The 14,546-nt window shown below is 49.3% G+C and overlaps 1 protein-coding gene across 4 annotated transcripts in view; it reads right to left on the bottom strand.

Moving 5' to 3' along the window:
* STEAP3 (STEAP3 metalloreductase) overlaps positions 1 to 14,546 on the bottom strand; it is a 52,897-nt gene that overhangs the window by 24,109 nt on the left and 14,242 nt on the right. Inside the window, exon 2 of one of the 4 annotated variants that reach the window (XM_077153554.1) lies at positions 12,455 to 12,614. The exons of the other annotated variants lie outside the window; for them this stretch is intronic. Within the exon in view, the coding sequence (XP_077009669.1) occupies positions 12,455 to 12,476 (22 nt within the window). The 5' untranslated portion in view covers positions 12,477 to 12,614. The remainder of the gene's footprint in view (positions 1 to 12,454; positions 12,615 to 14,546) is intronic. 4 annotated transcript variants of the gene reach the window in all.

The following is a 14,546-nucleotide window of genomic DNA, read 5'->3' as shown; positions in this document are numbered from 1 at the left end:
CTCCCTATGGGCAGTGGCCAAGTCTCAATATTCTTACTGGCCTCCCAGCGCTGAGCACCCGTCTGCTGCTGGTCTAAGGCCAGCAGGGTGGAGGATGGGACAGGTCCACTGCGCCTCCAGAAGCCAGTTCGCGGCTGGCTCCCGGTGGTTCCTATTTGCAGGTTTCAGGGTGAGGGAGGAGGGAGAGGCTCAAATTACAGAATCCCGGGGGGCTGAGGCTGTAGGCTGCCTTCAGACCACCCACTGCCTCCTCCCCACCCCAGGCTGCTGTCACCACCATGCTGCAAAATAGCATGGAAGCTGGGACACACAGGAGCTGGCACAGGCCGGGGGGGCCCCGGCGCCCTAAGGGTCCACCCAGGCTCTTGGCCCCCTCCCTCTTCCCCGCAGGGCCAGGCCTGGGTGGAATTTGGGGCCAGGAGCCACGCCCGGCCCACAGGCCTGCCTGCCAGCAACTCCTATTGCTCCCGGGCAGGCCCGGCACCGTGGGGGGCCCCACAGCTTCTGTGGAAACCTCAGACATGGGGTGGCCCGGGAAGGCTGCGGGCCACGCAGGGGTCACCGTGGGATTAGGTGGGCACCTGAGCTATCCGGTAGTCAGAGGCCAGCAGTGGCCACCTGCGGCTGGGTGGAGGAGGGGCGCCAGCAGACAGACTGTGGGTGCCCCCACCCCCTCCCATGCGCGACTGAGCAGACATTTCGATCGCAGGCCAGCCTTGGTGTGAAATGGACATGGCACAGTTCTTGTCCTCAAGAGGCCCACAGTCATCTGCAAACTTTTTATTTTCTAATTTTAACCCATCAGTCAAAGTAAATTTGGGAGATGCATCCCTACTGCCGCTATGTTTCTTTCCAAGTTAGATCCATTAAGAATGGTTTACATGTTTGCACCACTGCACAGTAATGGTATGCACAGATAAATTATGATAAACGTTAACTACTGATAAATTATGTACAGATAAAGAAATGTTATATACATAAAAAATATAAATTTAAAGGGATAAGGCTAAAAATTAAATCCAAATAGGACCTCTAAGTTTTTTTCCTGCTGCCAATGAAGGATCCTTTGCCAGTCCTGGGGACCTCACCCGGGACGCCCATCCTGGAGACCGCTGCCCCATAGGGAGTGACAGGCTTTCTTGGAAGAGGGCAGTGACCTCATAGTACTCGCTGGGAGGCTTCCTGCAGGAGGTGGCCCGAGCTGAGCCTTGAAGAAAGTGAGTCCCCAGAAAAAAGAGGGGCTTGGGTGAGGAAAGGCAGGCTGCAGTGGGGGATGGGGGTGGGCACGAAATGGCACAGTTTGCAGAGACCCTCCAACAACGCCAGTCCTGTGCCCACAGCCAGCACCAGAAGCTTAGTGAGGCATAGGCACAAATACACATTTTTGCACAGTATTCTCTTTTTAAACCTAAAAAGTAGAGAGCTGGAAAGAGGACAGGTCTAGGAGGCTACAACCTTGGGTTCTATCTTGACTCTTTCCTCACTGGGAGATATTAGGTGAACCACTTCCTCTCTCTGGGTCTCAGTGTCTTCATCTGTAAAATGGAAACACACAGCTGCCCCGCTTCCCTACCAGGCAGGGATGGCTGAGGGAACGGGCACTGCTCTGTGGCTGGGGACTCCTGGGGGTAGGGGGGAGCTTGTCTCCTGTCCCAGGGCGCATGGCCCTTCTTCTCACTTCCCCCTGGCTTTGCCCCACACATTGCAGGCGCTCCAGGCTTATGTCTGACCGAGCGCACATACCACTGGAGCGCATGGCTGCAAAACTTAAAATCTATTCATCCTTTGGGGGCATAAATCCTTCTCAACTGCAATGCACATTTTAAGAGGAGGCAGATCCTCACCCACGACCCCAGGGATCACCCTGAGTTGCAAAAGGGCTTGGCCTTGGGCATCCTCATGTCCCCTTTCTATAGGCTCTTGGTCTCCTTCTTTGTTGTCCGTTCATGGTCACAGCTGTCTGTCTGCCTGGTTGCCTCTACCCAGGTGCCGCTAATTTGGACAAGAAATCCAGGGATCACACCAACAAGAAAGCGAAAAGCAACCCAATGAATGGGAGAAAATATTTGTAAATCGTATATCTGATAAGGGTCCTGTTTCTAGAATACATAATGAACTATTACTACTCAATAATAAAATATAAAGACCCATATAAAAATAGACAAAGGCTCTAAATGGACATTTCTCCACCAAAGATAATATACCAAAGGCCAACTAGCCCATGAAAAGATGCTCAACATCATTAGTCAATAGAGAATTGTAAATCAAACCACAATGAGAGACCACCTTATACCCACGAGGGTGGCTAGAATCAAAAACAGAAAATAACGAGTATTGGTGAGGATGTGGAGAAACTGGAACCTTTATACACTGCTGAACGGAATGTAAAATGCTGCAGACACAATGGGAAAACAGTTTTTGAGTGAAAATGATTCTTGCATTTCCTTAAAAGGTTAAACATAGAGTTTACAACATGACCCAGCAATTTCACTCCTAGATAATATACTGCAAGATAAATGAAAATGTATTTCCACAAAGAAATTCATACATAATATACATAGCTGCATTGCCCATAGAAGCCCAAAAGTGGAAACAATCAGATGTCCAAAACTTATGAATGGATAAACAAAACAGGGTACATCCATACAGTGGAGTATTATTCAGCAATAAAAAGGAAGAAAGATTCACACTACAAAGCAGATGAACCTTGAAGTCACAAAAGTCACATATTATAAGGTTTCATTTATATGAAATGTCCAACATAGCCAAATTCATAGAGACAGAAAATAGATGAATGGTTCCCAGGCACTGGGGGAAAATGGAGAGTGTGTTCTAATGGATACACATTTTCATTTGGGGTGACGAAAATGTCCTCAAGTTGTGATAATGCTTGTACAACTTCATGAACATATTAAAAAACAGTGACTTGTACATATACTTTAAGTGGGTGGAGTGCATGTAATTGTATCTCCATAAAGCTGTTATTAGAAAAAGAAAAAGAAATGTCAGATACTGCAGCCTGTTATTAGTGTGTATAAACTAACAGCCAGTGTGCTTTGGTGAGAGCTTAAGGGCTCTCCCATGAGCTTAACACATGGGTTTTGTGACATTACTGCTGGCAGCTCTGAAACCCTCTGGTTGAGCTTTCTAAGTCCTGTGGCCTGTAGGTAAGTAAGGCTGTAATTAAACCTGTTACTGTTGATGTCACAGGGGATATGGTCTCACGAGCCCAACAGCCCTCTTGGTCTCTGTGTTACGTACCCCAGAAAAGGCCATGTTCTTTTAATCCACTCCTGTGGGTGCAGACCTACTGTGGGTGGGACCTTTTGATTAAGTTATTTCAATTCAGATGTGGCCCACCCAGTTCAAGCTGGGTCTTAATCCTTTTTTACTGGCGTCCTTTATGAGAGGATAAATGACAGGAAAAGAGAAGAGAGCTCGGAGAGGGAAATACCCAGAAGGAGAGCACACAGAGGGAGAAAAGCCCCCAAGATGCTAAGAATGGACCCAAAGATGCTCAGAGGGAAAACCACTGGAACCAGAAGCTGGAAGTAACAGAACTGGGAGCAAAGGACCAGATGCCAGCCATGTGCCTTCCCATGTGACGAGGTGTTTCAGATGTCAGCAGCCTGTCTTCAGAGTCCAGGGATCATTCTGTTGATGTCCTAATTGGGAACTTTCATGGCCCAAGAACTGCAAATTGTCAGTTAATAAATCCCCCATTGTAAAAGCCGACCCATTTCTGGTCCATGGCATTCTGGCAGCTTTAGCAAACTGAAACAGTCTCCAGGGACCCCACGGCTTTTCCCTGCCCAGCTACTTCTCTGTCCTCCTCCCTGCAAGCAGATAGCCTGTCTGTGGCCATGTGGGGTGGTGGTGTGGGAGGACTGCCACAGGCTGAAGCCCACCCTCCAGCTCCAGGCTGGGTCCGTGGCAGGGCAGACGTGGTTAGGTGGCAACAGAGGCACACTCTGCTATTCACCCAAATGCTCAAGGGTTCATAAAGGAGGTGCAGCTGCAAATTGGCATCCAGCTGCAAATCTGCCAGGGTGGACTGTTGAGTCCTATTAGTCTCCCCTGCCCCCACCCTGGTCCCTTCTCTCATTAGGGAGAGGATAAAGCCACATCCTGCCCATGAATGTACTTTGAAATTTATTGCCTTTTGGTAGATATACTATTTTTCACAAAAAAGAAAAAAGAGAGAAGGAAGAGTATAATAGAGAAGACAGGATTTAACAATCCATCATCAGGAGCTGGCCCCTGCCGGGCCTGTCTGCACCCCCTTCCCCACTGTGCTCGCTTGAGGCTATTGTGCTCCCCAGTAAAGCCATCTTTAATCTCAAGTCTATGTTGTTGGGTGGGATCTTTCTTTCTGATTAAGTTGTTTCCATGGAGATGTGACCCACCCAATTGTGGGTGGGACCCATCGATAGGTGGTTTTCTTGGAGACGTGTCTCCACCCACTCAAGGTAGGTCATTACTGAAGTCCTTCAAGAGGGAACCATTTTGGGAAAAGTTTCAGAGCCATCATAGAGAGAGACATGTGGAGATGCAGAAAGAAAACGCCCCTGGAGTGGGATCAACAATGCCATTCTGACCAAAAGGGGGAAAAGAAGTGTAACAAATAAAGTATCAGTGGCTGAGAGAGTTCAAGTAGAGTCAAGAGACTACTCTGGAGGTTGCTCTTACATATGCTTCAGTTAGACATTGCTACCTATCATTACTTGCCAAACCCCAACCAAAACCATTCCTGCCAATCCTAAAGAACACCTACGGCAATATGTAAGATTCTACAAAGGTCCCATGTAACTTTCCTGAAACCTACAACCTCCAGATGGGTCCCTGGGCCAGATAATTCTTGAAATGTGGAGGGGCCAGCCTCTCCAGAACATAGTTCCCTCCCCCTATCCCATATTAACGTCAGCCCCTTCCAATATGAAAAAGTTAGAATGGCCGTAGCCCAAATATCCCTAAAGAGTGAAAAAAAGATCAAGGGTGATGGTGGAGTTATACTCAGAAGGTAGGGTTTAACAAATGAGTATGAGTACTGAATCAGTATATCGATATTTCTTTTAGTCTCCAGTACCTTAGAGCAGCTAGAAATAAAAACCTAAAATTGTGGAATTGTAACCCATACCAAACTCTGAAATTTGTTCTACAACTAATCGTTGCAATGTACTTTGAAATTTACTGCTTTTTGGTATATATATTATTTTTCACAAAAAAGAGAGAAGGAAGAGTACAATAGAGAAGACAGGATTTAACAAATGAGTATGACTGCTGAATCAACAGATTAATATTTCTTTTAGCCTCCAGTGTCTTGCAGCAGCTAGAAGAAAAAATGAAAAATCATGGAACTGTAACCACAGTTTACAATGTATACATTATACAATTATACAATCGTTAAAATATACTTGGTCCCATTTGAAGAATTCTGAGTGGACATGTAATTAGCCTATGAATGTTATGGAGATATAGTTATCCTACTCACTGATTATTGGGATCCCTAAGATTCCCTATGGTATTTTCAAGTTTTGGATGAGTTTACATATTAAAAAAATCATCTGACAGTTAAAAAAAAGTATACTTGGAAATGTATTGCTTTTATATATATATACGTTATTGTGCTGGTTTGAAAGGATGTATGTACCCTAGAAAAGCCATGTTTTAATCTTAATCCCATTTTTTACAGGCAGCCATTTCTTCTAATCCCTATTCAGTACTGTATGTTTGAATCTGTAATTAGATCATCTCCCTGGAGATGTGACTCAATCAAGAGTGGTTGTTAAACTGGATTAGATAGAGACGTGTCTCCACCCACTTGGGTGGGTCTTGATTAGTTTACTGGAATCCTATAAAAGAGGAAACATTTTGGAGAAAGCTGGAGATTCAGAGAGAGCAGAGAATGTTTCAGCACCATGAAGCAGAGAGTCCACAAGCCAGTGCTTTGGAGATGAAGAAGGAAGATGCCTTCCAGGGAGCTTCATGAAACAGGAAGCCAGGAGAGAAAGCTAGCAGATGACGCCATGCTCGCCATTGCCCGTGCAGCTGAAAGAGAAACTGCGACTGTGTTCGCCGTGTACCTTCTCACTTGACAGAGAAACCCTGAACTTCATTGGCCTTCTTGAACCAAGGCATCTCTCTCTGGGGGCCTTAGATTGGACATTTCTATAGACTTGTTTTAATCGGGACATTTCTTGGCCTTAGAACTGTAAACTAGCAACTTATTATATTCCCCTTTTTAAAAGCCATTCTGTTTCTGGTATATTGCATTCCAGCAGCTACTAATTTAGAGCAGTTATTTTTCACAATTAAAAAAAGTTAAAAAAAAAAGTCCCTGGGGAAGCTATTTGAAACCAGACACCAAAGGAGGAGACTACACCAGCCATGCGCCTTCTCATGTGACACAACGGCCTTTTTTGAGTCAAAGTATCCCTCTCTGGATGCCTTAGTTTGGACATTTTTATGGCTTTATAACTGTGAACTTGTAACTCAATCAATTCCCTGTATAAAAGCCATTCCAGTTCTGGTATATTGCATTTCCAGCAGCTTTAACAAACTAAAACATCCCCAAATGCAGCCATCAGGACAGATAGTCTGGGTTTATTCAGGACCAGTCCTTTCAACAAGGCAGGCTGGCACAGCACAGTGCTGGGGGGCAACTGGGGCCCCAGTATCCTCATCTATAAAATGGGGTGGTGATTGAGACTAATGAGGTTGCAGTAAGGATTCTATGAGATAACTAAAGTCCCCCTGCTCTGAGCCCATCACATTCACTCATTCACTCAGTTTTCCTTTCTTCCCCCTCTCCTCTCTCTAGGATGTTTTTTTTAAAAACCTTTTGTTTGTGTAGAGCAGAAACAGATGCACCTGAATCAATATACCTTGTTCTCTGCCGAATGGAAAAACTTTCTCTAAGATTTTCTAAAAATGTGCTCTGAGATAATGGCCTGGCTAGGCACGTTTCTCTCCAGGACAATGGCAGGAAAGGAGCTGCTGCTGTTTGGGATACAGGGAGTCTGGAAAAGAAGGGGTGGGAGGTTGGAGGGTGGAGTCGGGAAGGGTTGATGGGGAGGCAAGGGGCCAGGGTGGGAGGGGAAGGAGCGTTGTGCTCCCCGTGTCCTCTAGGAATGGCTAGTCCCAACATCCAGCTCCCCCTGGGAGGGCTGGAAGGTAGCCCCAACATCTGTTTCCCTCTCAGTCTGGGTTTTAGCGGAGAAAAATGTTATGTTTATAAGGTTCCCTTATAAGTACAAAAATATATCCGGCTCCCTCTAGGGGGCGGCTCCTCCCAACATCGGCTCCCTGGTCGGAGTGGGGCCTCATGCCTTGGGGTCCCTGGGCCAGAATCTCTGACCCCTGGCTGCCTACACACTGGCTGCCCCACGGTCTCCTCACCCCTCTTTTCTGGACAGATTTCTTCCTTTACTGGCTGTGTCTCGCCCAGGCTCCAAGCTCCTCAGGGGCGGGAGCCGCATGGCGCTCTCCGCAGCCCAGCACTTGGGCCTGTGTCCAGCACACTCTAGGTCAGTGATGTTCAAGCCTAAGCAGCGTCAGAAACCCGAAGGGAGATGCGGAGATGGCCGGACTGCATCCCTAGAATTTCTGTGCCGCAGCTCCCAGGACTACACTTTGAAAACCACCTCAGCAGGCACCCAATAAAATTTGTGCAAGGGTTGCATGAATCAACGAAGCACTCGCATGCAAGATCCACTGCTACCGGGTTTCTTGCAGGCAGGCCCAGTTCCAAACGCCTGGTACGCAGAGCCTACTCTGACCACAGTAACCCCTGGTATCAGGGCGCCCGGGGTATCCCATCTCCTCTGGGCTGGAGGGTCAGGTGCAGGAGCCCTAACCTACCCCGGGGCAGGGCTTCCTTGCAAGGAGAAGGCAGTTAGAGCCACGGGGGCTTTATTAGCTGAGCCTACGGAGCAAGCCCATGGCCCCTTCCCTCCCCACGTGTCCCTCTCCAAGCCCACTGTGACTGGGGATGGGAGGCAGTACTGGGGTACAACTACAGATCCTGGGGACCCAGGTGCCCCCCACAGACACCTTGACTGGGGAGATCTTCCCAGCAGGCGGACTTCCTGGCTGGCTGAGAATCCAGATGGCTGACTCCACATTCAGGACTCTCCCCTTCACTGTTGTGTTAGACAGCCCTGCCTGGAAGACCTGCCCCATGAGTGTTTCATTATCACCCGCCGTAGACGAGCAGGATGGTGATTGGCGCTGGCTGGGAGAGGAAGGAGGAAAGCTAGGTGGACAGCAGAGGGGGATGCTCCAGCCCCAGGGCCACCAGGCTGTACAACTCCATGTGAATAGTGCCCTCTAGAGTTGTGCTGTGCACAGTCAGTGCAGTTTTATACCAGCCTCCTCCAAGAAATCCTCCCATTCATTATTCTGTGAGTACCAACTGTGCCCAGCAGGGAGTAGGGCCACAGGGCCCTGACAGGGACCAGGGGGCCTGCCCTCTTGGGGTTCTTAGGAGAAAGGCTGCTACACACTGCAGCAAGCAGAAGGGGTTCAGATGATGGCTCAGGCGCTGTGGGAGCCGGAGAAGCGTGGCCTGCCTTGCCCAGCAAGGTCAGGGAGATGGCAGGCAGGGCTAGTCAGCTCCCCGGGGCTGGTTAATCCAACCAGGCAGGAGGCCACCAGGCAGCAGCAATTAAGCCTGCAGCCTCAGCGTCTGAGGTTGGGTGGTTTCTGGCTCTACAGGGAGACCTGAAGCTACAAACCTTGGGGCCAAGTGGGTGGCATGGACTGTGGCTGCACACCCCCTCCTTTCCATGTTGTAGGGGTTGCAGAATCAGGGATTCCTGAGCAGGAGGAGGGAGGGAAAGATGCAGAGGCAGCCAAAGCACACAGAAGTAGCTCCAGGGGCTTCTGCCAAGGAAGCTGGTCCTGTCTCATGTGGCGCAATTCCCAGGCCTGGGGACACGTACTTCCCCCAACTTGCCCAGCCATAGCACTGCCTGTTCCAGGAAGCTTCTGGAGACCTCCCCGAACCTCAGCTGCTTCCAGACTCCCAGGGTACAGGCAGTCAGATTCCACTCTTCTGCCTGCAACCATGTCCCACCTGCCTGCCACAAGTGCCATGTGCAGGGTGCCAACTTTTGCATGAGTCCCCGAGTACTCAAAAGGCTAGACCAGGCATCTCCCTGGGTCCCTAAGGCAGAGAGGGGAACTTGCTCTCTCTGTATACACTGCTGCCCTGTTACCACTGGCTGTGCACAGTGGCTTATCTGTCACCCACCAAATTTGGGGCCATCTCTTACTTATCTCTGTGTCTCTAGCACCCAACTCAGGGCCCTGGCATCCAGCAGGTGCTCAATTGTAGTTTCAAAGACATAATACCAGCTTCTGTACCTGAGGGCAGGGAGTGCCTGTGATTCCCCAGGACCTAGCAGGAGGGCCCTCCTGCAAACAGTGTTGACTAAATAACAACAGCATGAATTATTTAATTCCCTAATAATTAACACCACAAATTTCTAATCTTTACTACAGCCTGGTGATACCATTAGACCTGGCCAAGCATCTCTCTAGTTGACAAACTCAATAACACAGAAAGACATCAGCATGGGTTAGCATCAACACTGCAAGTAAATATAAAACACCAATAGGCTCCTGCAGCTCTAGCGGAAATAAAAAATCAAACCCCAGATGTGGTGTGCACTGGAGGGTAGTTAGTATGTGGACGTACAGGAAACCAGGTTTCAGAGCTGCTGGGTCAATGGTCCAGGGCCAGGGGGTAGTGACCATTTAGAGGGGGTCTGCCCAGTCAGTCTCCATTAAGCAGGGGTGAAGGAGATGTCCAGGGGCTGGCAAGGCCAACAGTAGTCACTGGCAAACTGGGCGCCTACTGGGACCCTGCCAACAGGGCCTGCGTGGCCTGCAGCCTCATCTCAGGCCATGCCCCACCTGGCACCTCACACAGGTATCTGCTTTTTCCTGCTCAGCTCGTATATTTAACCTTTTAGCCTGGAACTCCCCTTCCCTCTGACTGTCAAGTTTCAGAGTCCAGCAGAAATGTCATCTCCTCTTTGAGGCAGAATTCATCCCACCTCCTCCTGGTCCCTTGGGCTCTGTGTAGAAGGTAACATGGGCCAAAGTAGCATACGTAGGTGTGCTGGTTTGAAACCGCTGTGTACCCCAGAAAAGCCATGTTCTTTAATCCGTATTCAATATCGTAGGGTGGAATCTTTTGACTAAGTTGTTTCCACAAAGATGTGACCCAACCAGTCGTAGGAGGGACCTTTTGATTAGGTGGTGTCCATGGAGATGTATCTCCACTCATTCAAGGTGGGCGGCTTACTAGAGTCCTAACTGAAGGGGGAACCATTTTGGAAAGAGCCTCAGATCTGACAGTCAACAGGAGACCCAGACATTTGGAGATACAGAAAGAAAACGCCCCAGGGGAAGCTGTTTGAAACCAGAAGCCAAAGGACCAGCAGACACTAGCCATATGCCTTCCCAAGTGACACATCCGCCTTTATTGAGTCAAGGTATCATTATCTGGATGCCTTAGTTTGGACATGTTTATGGCTTTAGAACTATAACCATGTAACTTAATAAATTCGCTTTATAAAAGCCATTGCATTTCTGGTATATTGCACTCCGGCAGCATTTAACACATTATTACAGATGGCGTGTACTTTTCCTTAGTGGTTCAAAGGCATGGATGGTTGTGGGACCCCTTGGCCCTCCCGAATCTCCACCACCCCTCCCCACATGCTAATGCTAATATTAACACCAATACACTTGGTTGCAGATTATTTACATTTTCCTAGTCTTAGGTAAAATGAAACAAATTAATTCAACTTGTATGGACCTGTAATGTACAACCCTAGTAAAAAGCAGGACACTTGGCATGCAAATAGGAACAGTTTCCCCGGGAAGTCCCTTACTTCCCCTTTCCAGCCACATGACTGCCCTGAAGTCACACATATGTAGAAATTCCAGGCTTCCCCTGGGGCTGGAAGGTCAGCCCTCCCCAACCAGAGGTGCCTGGGCAGCGACTTCCCAGTACCTGGGCCCCTGGAACACAATGCTCCTACAACCATCAGAAGTCGATCAAGAAGGCACACGGTGGGGCAAGGCTAGACTCACATGCCGAGGAGAGATGGTGGCCAGTGCTTTGTACAAACAGTTTGTGCAGAAGGGCTTAACCTAACCATTCCCTGGGCCGTGACTGTTACTACATCCATTTCCCAGATGGGAAAACTGAGGCCCGGGCAGGGTCAGGGGCTTCCTCAAGGCCCCAGAGCTAGCTCTGGCCAGACCTGCATCTGTTGTCTTTGGCCCATCCAATCCTTGCCTTCCAGCTGCTTCCATGTGGAACAGCTGCTCACTCATCGGTTGATATCGGGGGCTGGGGTTGTTGTCCACTCTCTTCCTTTTCCCTGCTGACTTGCCCTCACTCCCACTTTCCAGCCTCCCATTCTGGGGCCGATTCTGCAAATCCAGGGCTGCCAGCTTCCCCAGACACCAAACCACCCCAGGCTGGGTGGTCTCCAGGACCTGCCTTTCTCAGTCCCTCCCTGCCTCATGGGCTCAGGGGTCTAGTAGGCAAGACAGAGGCACTAGGCCCTCTCCCTCCACCTCTAGGTGCTGTCCCTGCTTCCACCCCTACCCATAAGCAATCTCAAATCAGGGTTAAAAGCTGATTTATAGCCACACATATCTTAATTGGTGCATTTCTTCTTTTTTTTGTGGGCATTTTCACTTTCTGATGGCCTCTTACCAACATTTTACTATTATATTTCTTGTATTACTGCCCGGAATCATTATTTAGACATCATAATAAAATCATTATATTTTTTTAAAGGAAGGCTGAGCAGTTCCTACAAAAGAAAATATAAAAAGCTTGGGCACAGACACACACACAAATACACATATACGCATGCGTGCAAGTTTGGTCTGACAGAAAAGAGAAGTTTATCGTCATCCCACTTTGCAAAATAAAAGGGAATGAATAATTTATAGGGCTTTAGACAAACATCGAGGCTTTAGAATCATTCTAGAAAAAATCCCGTTCAATTACTTGCAGTTGCAGTTCCACGACAAACCAACCCAGAAATGGTTACCAATAAGTGGAATTTACAATTCTTGATGGGCCTGCATTCCACAGAAACGCATCACAAACATTAACATCTTATTTTTTTTAGCACACCAGAATCCACACCTCCCTTGCTCTCCCTATCTCAGTGTCAATGAGAAGCCTTGAATCTTTTACTTCGAAAAGGCTCCTGACTTTATAGCCTGGACTCCCCTCACTCAAAGAGGATGCCACGAAAATTTGCAGATCATAATATTTCTCGCTTTCTTCTGGCAAGAACCTCAGAACACCAAACTCTGCTGCCAGTTCCCAAACAGTGCAGTTCTACGAGAGGATGAGGAGTTCTTTGGACTTCCCCGAGGGGCTGGTGGAAGAGGCCTGCCCCCCAATCACACTTACCACCAACAGGTTGATGTGGCATCTGGCCGAGGTGGGGGTCCGGGGCACCCCAGGGCCTTGACACCAACCATGAGCAGGGTTGGTGTTAGCCAGTCTGTTCCCTTAGGGTAGGTTGCTGCACACCCTTTCTTCGCAGATCTCTGACTTGTCTGCAGCCTGCCTTTGGGTTTGAAGTCAGGACTCAGAAAGAATGGAGCAGCCAGGCTGCCCCACCCCCCGACCCCAGCCTGCACTCCAGCTCCCGGCATGACTGATCGGTTAGGGACTGCACTGGAGAGGGCTCCTGGCCTGATGCTTCCTGTTTGGGGAGGAAACCTCACTAGTGATAATTAGCAGCTCAGACTCCATCTCTCTGCTACAGGAACTGAGGCAGGATGGCCAGGAGAGCCCAGGATGCATCAAATGAGATGCCACCCTGTAAGAATGTGTGTGTGCATGTGTGTGTGTGTGTGTGTGTGTGTGTGTGTGAGAGAGAGAGAGAGAGAGAGAGAGAGAGAGAGAGAGAAAGAAAGGCACTTACTCTTCAGGATACAAAGCTAAACATAATGGCTGCAGAAAGTGGCAATTGATCAATTGCTACAGGGGTAAAATTTATTGCAATCTCCAGGGCTGTCACTGGCTCAGTGATAATTCTCTTAGCATTTTGTGCTTGCAAAGGCTTGGCTATTCTCTTAACTTGCCGATCAGTGCCCCAGGTGGAAAGATGGAGAGACAGAAAGACCCACACATAAAAGAGGGCCCTGCCACAGGCAGACACACTCTCAAGTTGAAGAGGACACATCTGCCTGCCTGCCCGCTCACTGATGGCTTTTCCAGTTGGCTCTGGAGGTCCCATGACAGGTTTCTGTATCACTGAAGTAAATGACGACCCAGTTCAATCTTAGGGACAAATATATTCAATTGCTTTCAACTTCTTTGAAAAATGATGATCTTGGCAAATGGTAGCTGAGTAACTGGGGTATGTGAATAACTGGAGCACACACCACGGGTTCCAGGCAGGTCAACTCTATCATTCCCAACTGGTTCTCTGACTGTCAGCTCTCCTGGGGTGAAGCCTCCTTGTGGGCAGGGTGCACTCTAGTCTCCCCAGAGTCCGGCAGGCCAGCACACACTCGCTCCTGTGTCCCTGCCTGGGCATCTCCCACTATCTGCCTCCACTGCCTCCCTCCCCATCCGCCACCCCCCCCACCCCAGCCCCATGACCTCCACTTTAAGTCCTGACCTCCTCCCAGCCCATCCAAATCCCCTATAGCATTTAAGGAATCTTCCACAGCCCCCAACACACATCTTCTCCTTTCTCATACTCCCCAAGCACCTCTTCCTCTGCAGTGTACTCTCAGCTTCCTTGTTAGCCAGCCCGTTCCCTTAGGGAAGGTTGCTGCACACCCTGGGTGCACAGCCCCGAATATTCACTCTGCCCACTGCCATGGTTTCAAACTTCAGTGAACACCAGAATAGCCTGGACTTAAGCTGCAGGTCTCTGGGCAGCCCCACCCTCAGGGGTTCTGTTCAGGGACGGCTCAAGATCTTGTAGAAGCCTACTGTGAGGAAGCCACACTTCCTTAGGAAGGCACAGGGGCGCCCTGCCAGAACCCCCATGGCTCCTAGAGACAGGCAAGCCAGCTGGGGTTCCCTCTCCCCTGGTGTTCCCACCAAGACCTTAGCTGCACCCTCTAGCTTCCCCTGATCTTGGGAACCCCCTCTTCTCTGGGGACTCGGCACACAGCCAAGGAAAATCAGAGTGTTCAGGAGAAGTTTTAGTAAAGGTTATGGGAGGGCAAAGAGCAGCCGTGCCAGAACTCACGAGAGCAGAGTGCAGTCCTGTCCCCAACTTCCAGCTTTCCTTCCCATTCAGGATCCCAGGGAGGTGGGTGGGGCTTTCCTGGACGGGAACCCCCACTCCCATCACAAGCCCTGGCTGCCAGCCAAATGTGAGCCTGTCCCCACCTCCCAGTTTAGGCCAGGCCCAGGGACCAGCCACAAATGGCCTCCCTCTCCCTCCTACTGCTCGCCGCCTGGGCTTCACACCCACCTCATCACCGATTCGCTGGAAAGTAGTGACTGACCCCCAACCGCCGTGTCCACTGCACCC

This window comes from Tamandua tetradactyla, chromosome 3 (genome assembly GCF_023851605.1).
Source record: "Tamandua tetradactyla isolate mTamTet1 chromosome 3, mTamTet1.pri, whole genome shotgun sequence".
In the NCBI taxonomy this organism is placed as follows: Eukaryota; Metazoa; Chordata; class Mammalia; order Pilosa; family Myrmecophagidae; genus Tamandua; species Tamandua tetradactyla.
The sequence above is the reverse complement of the archived record's forward strand: the minus strand, read 5'-3'. Positions and strand labels throughout refer to the sequence as shown.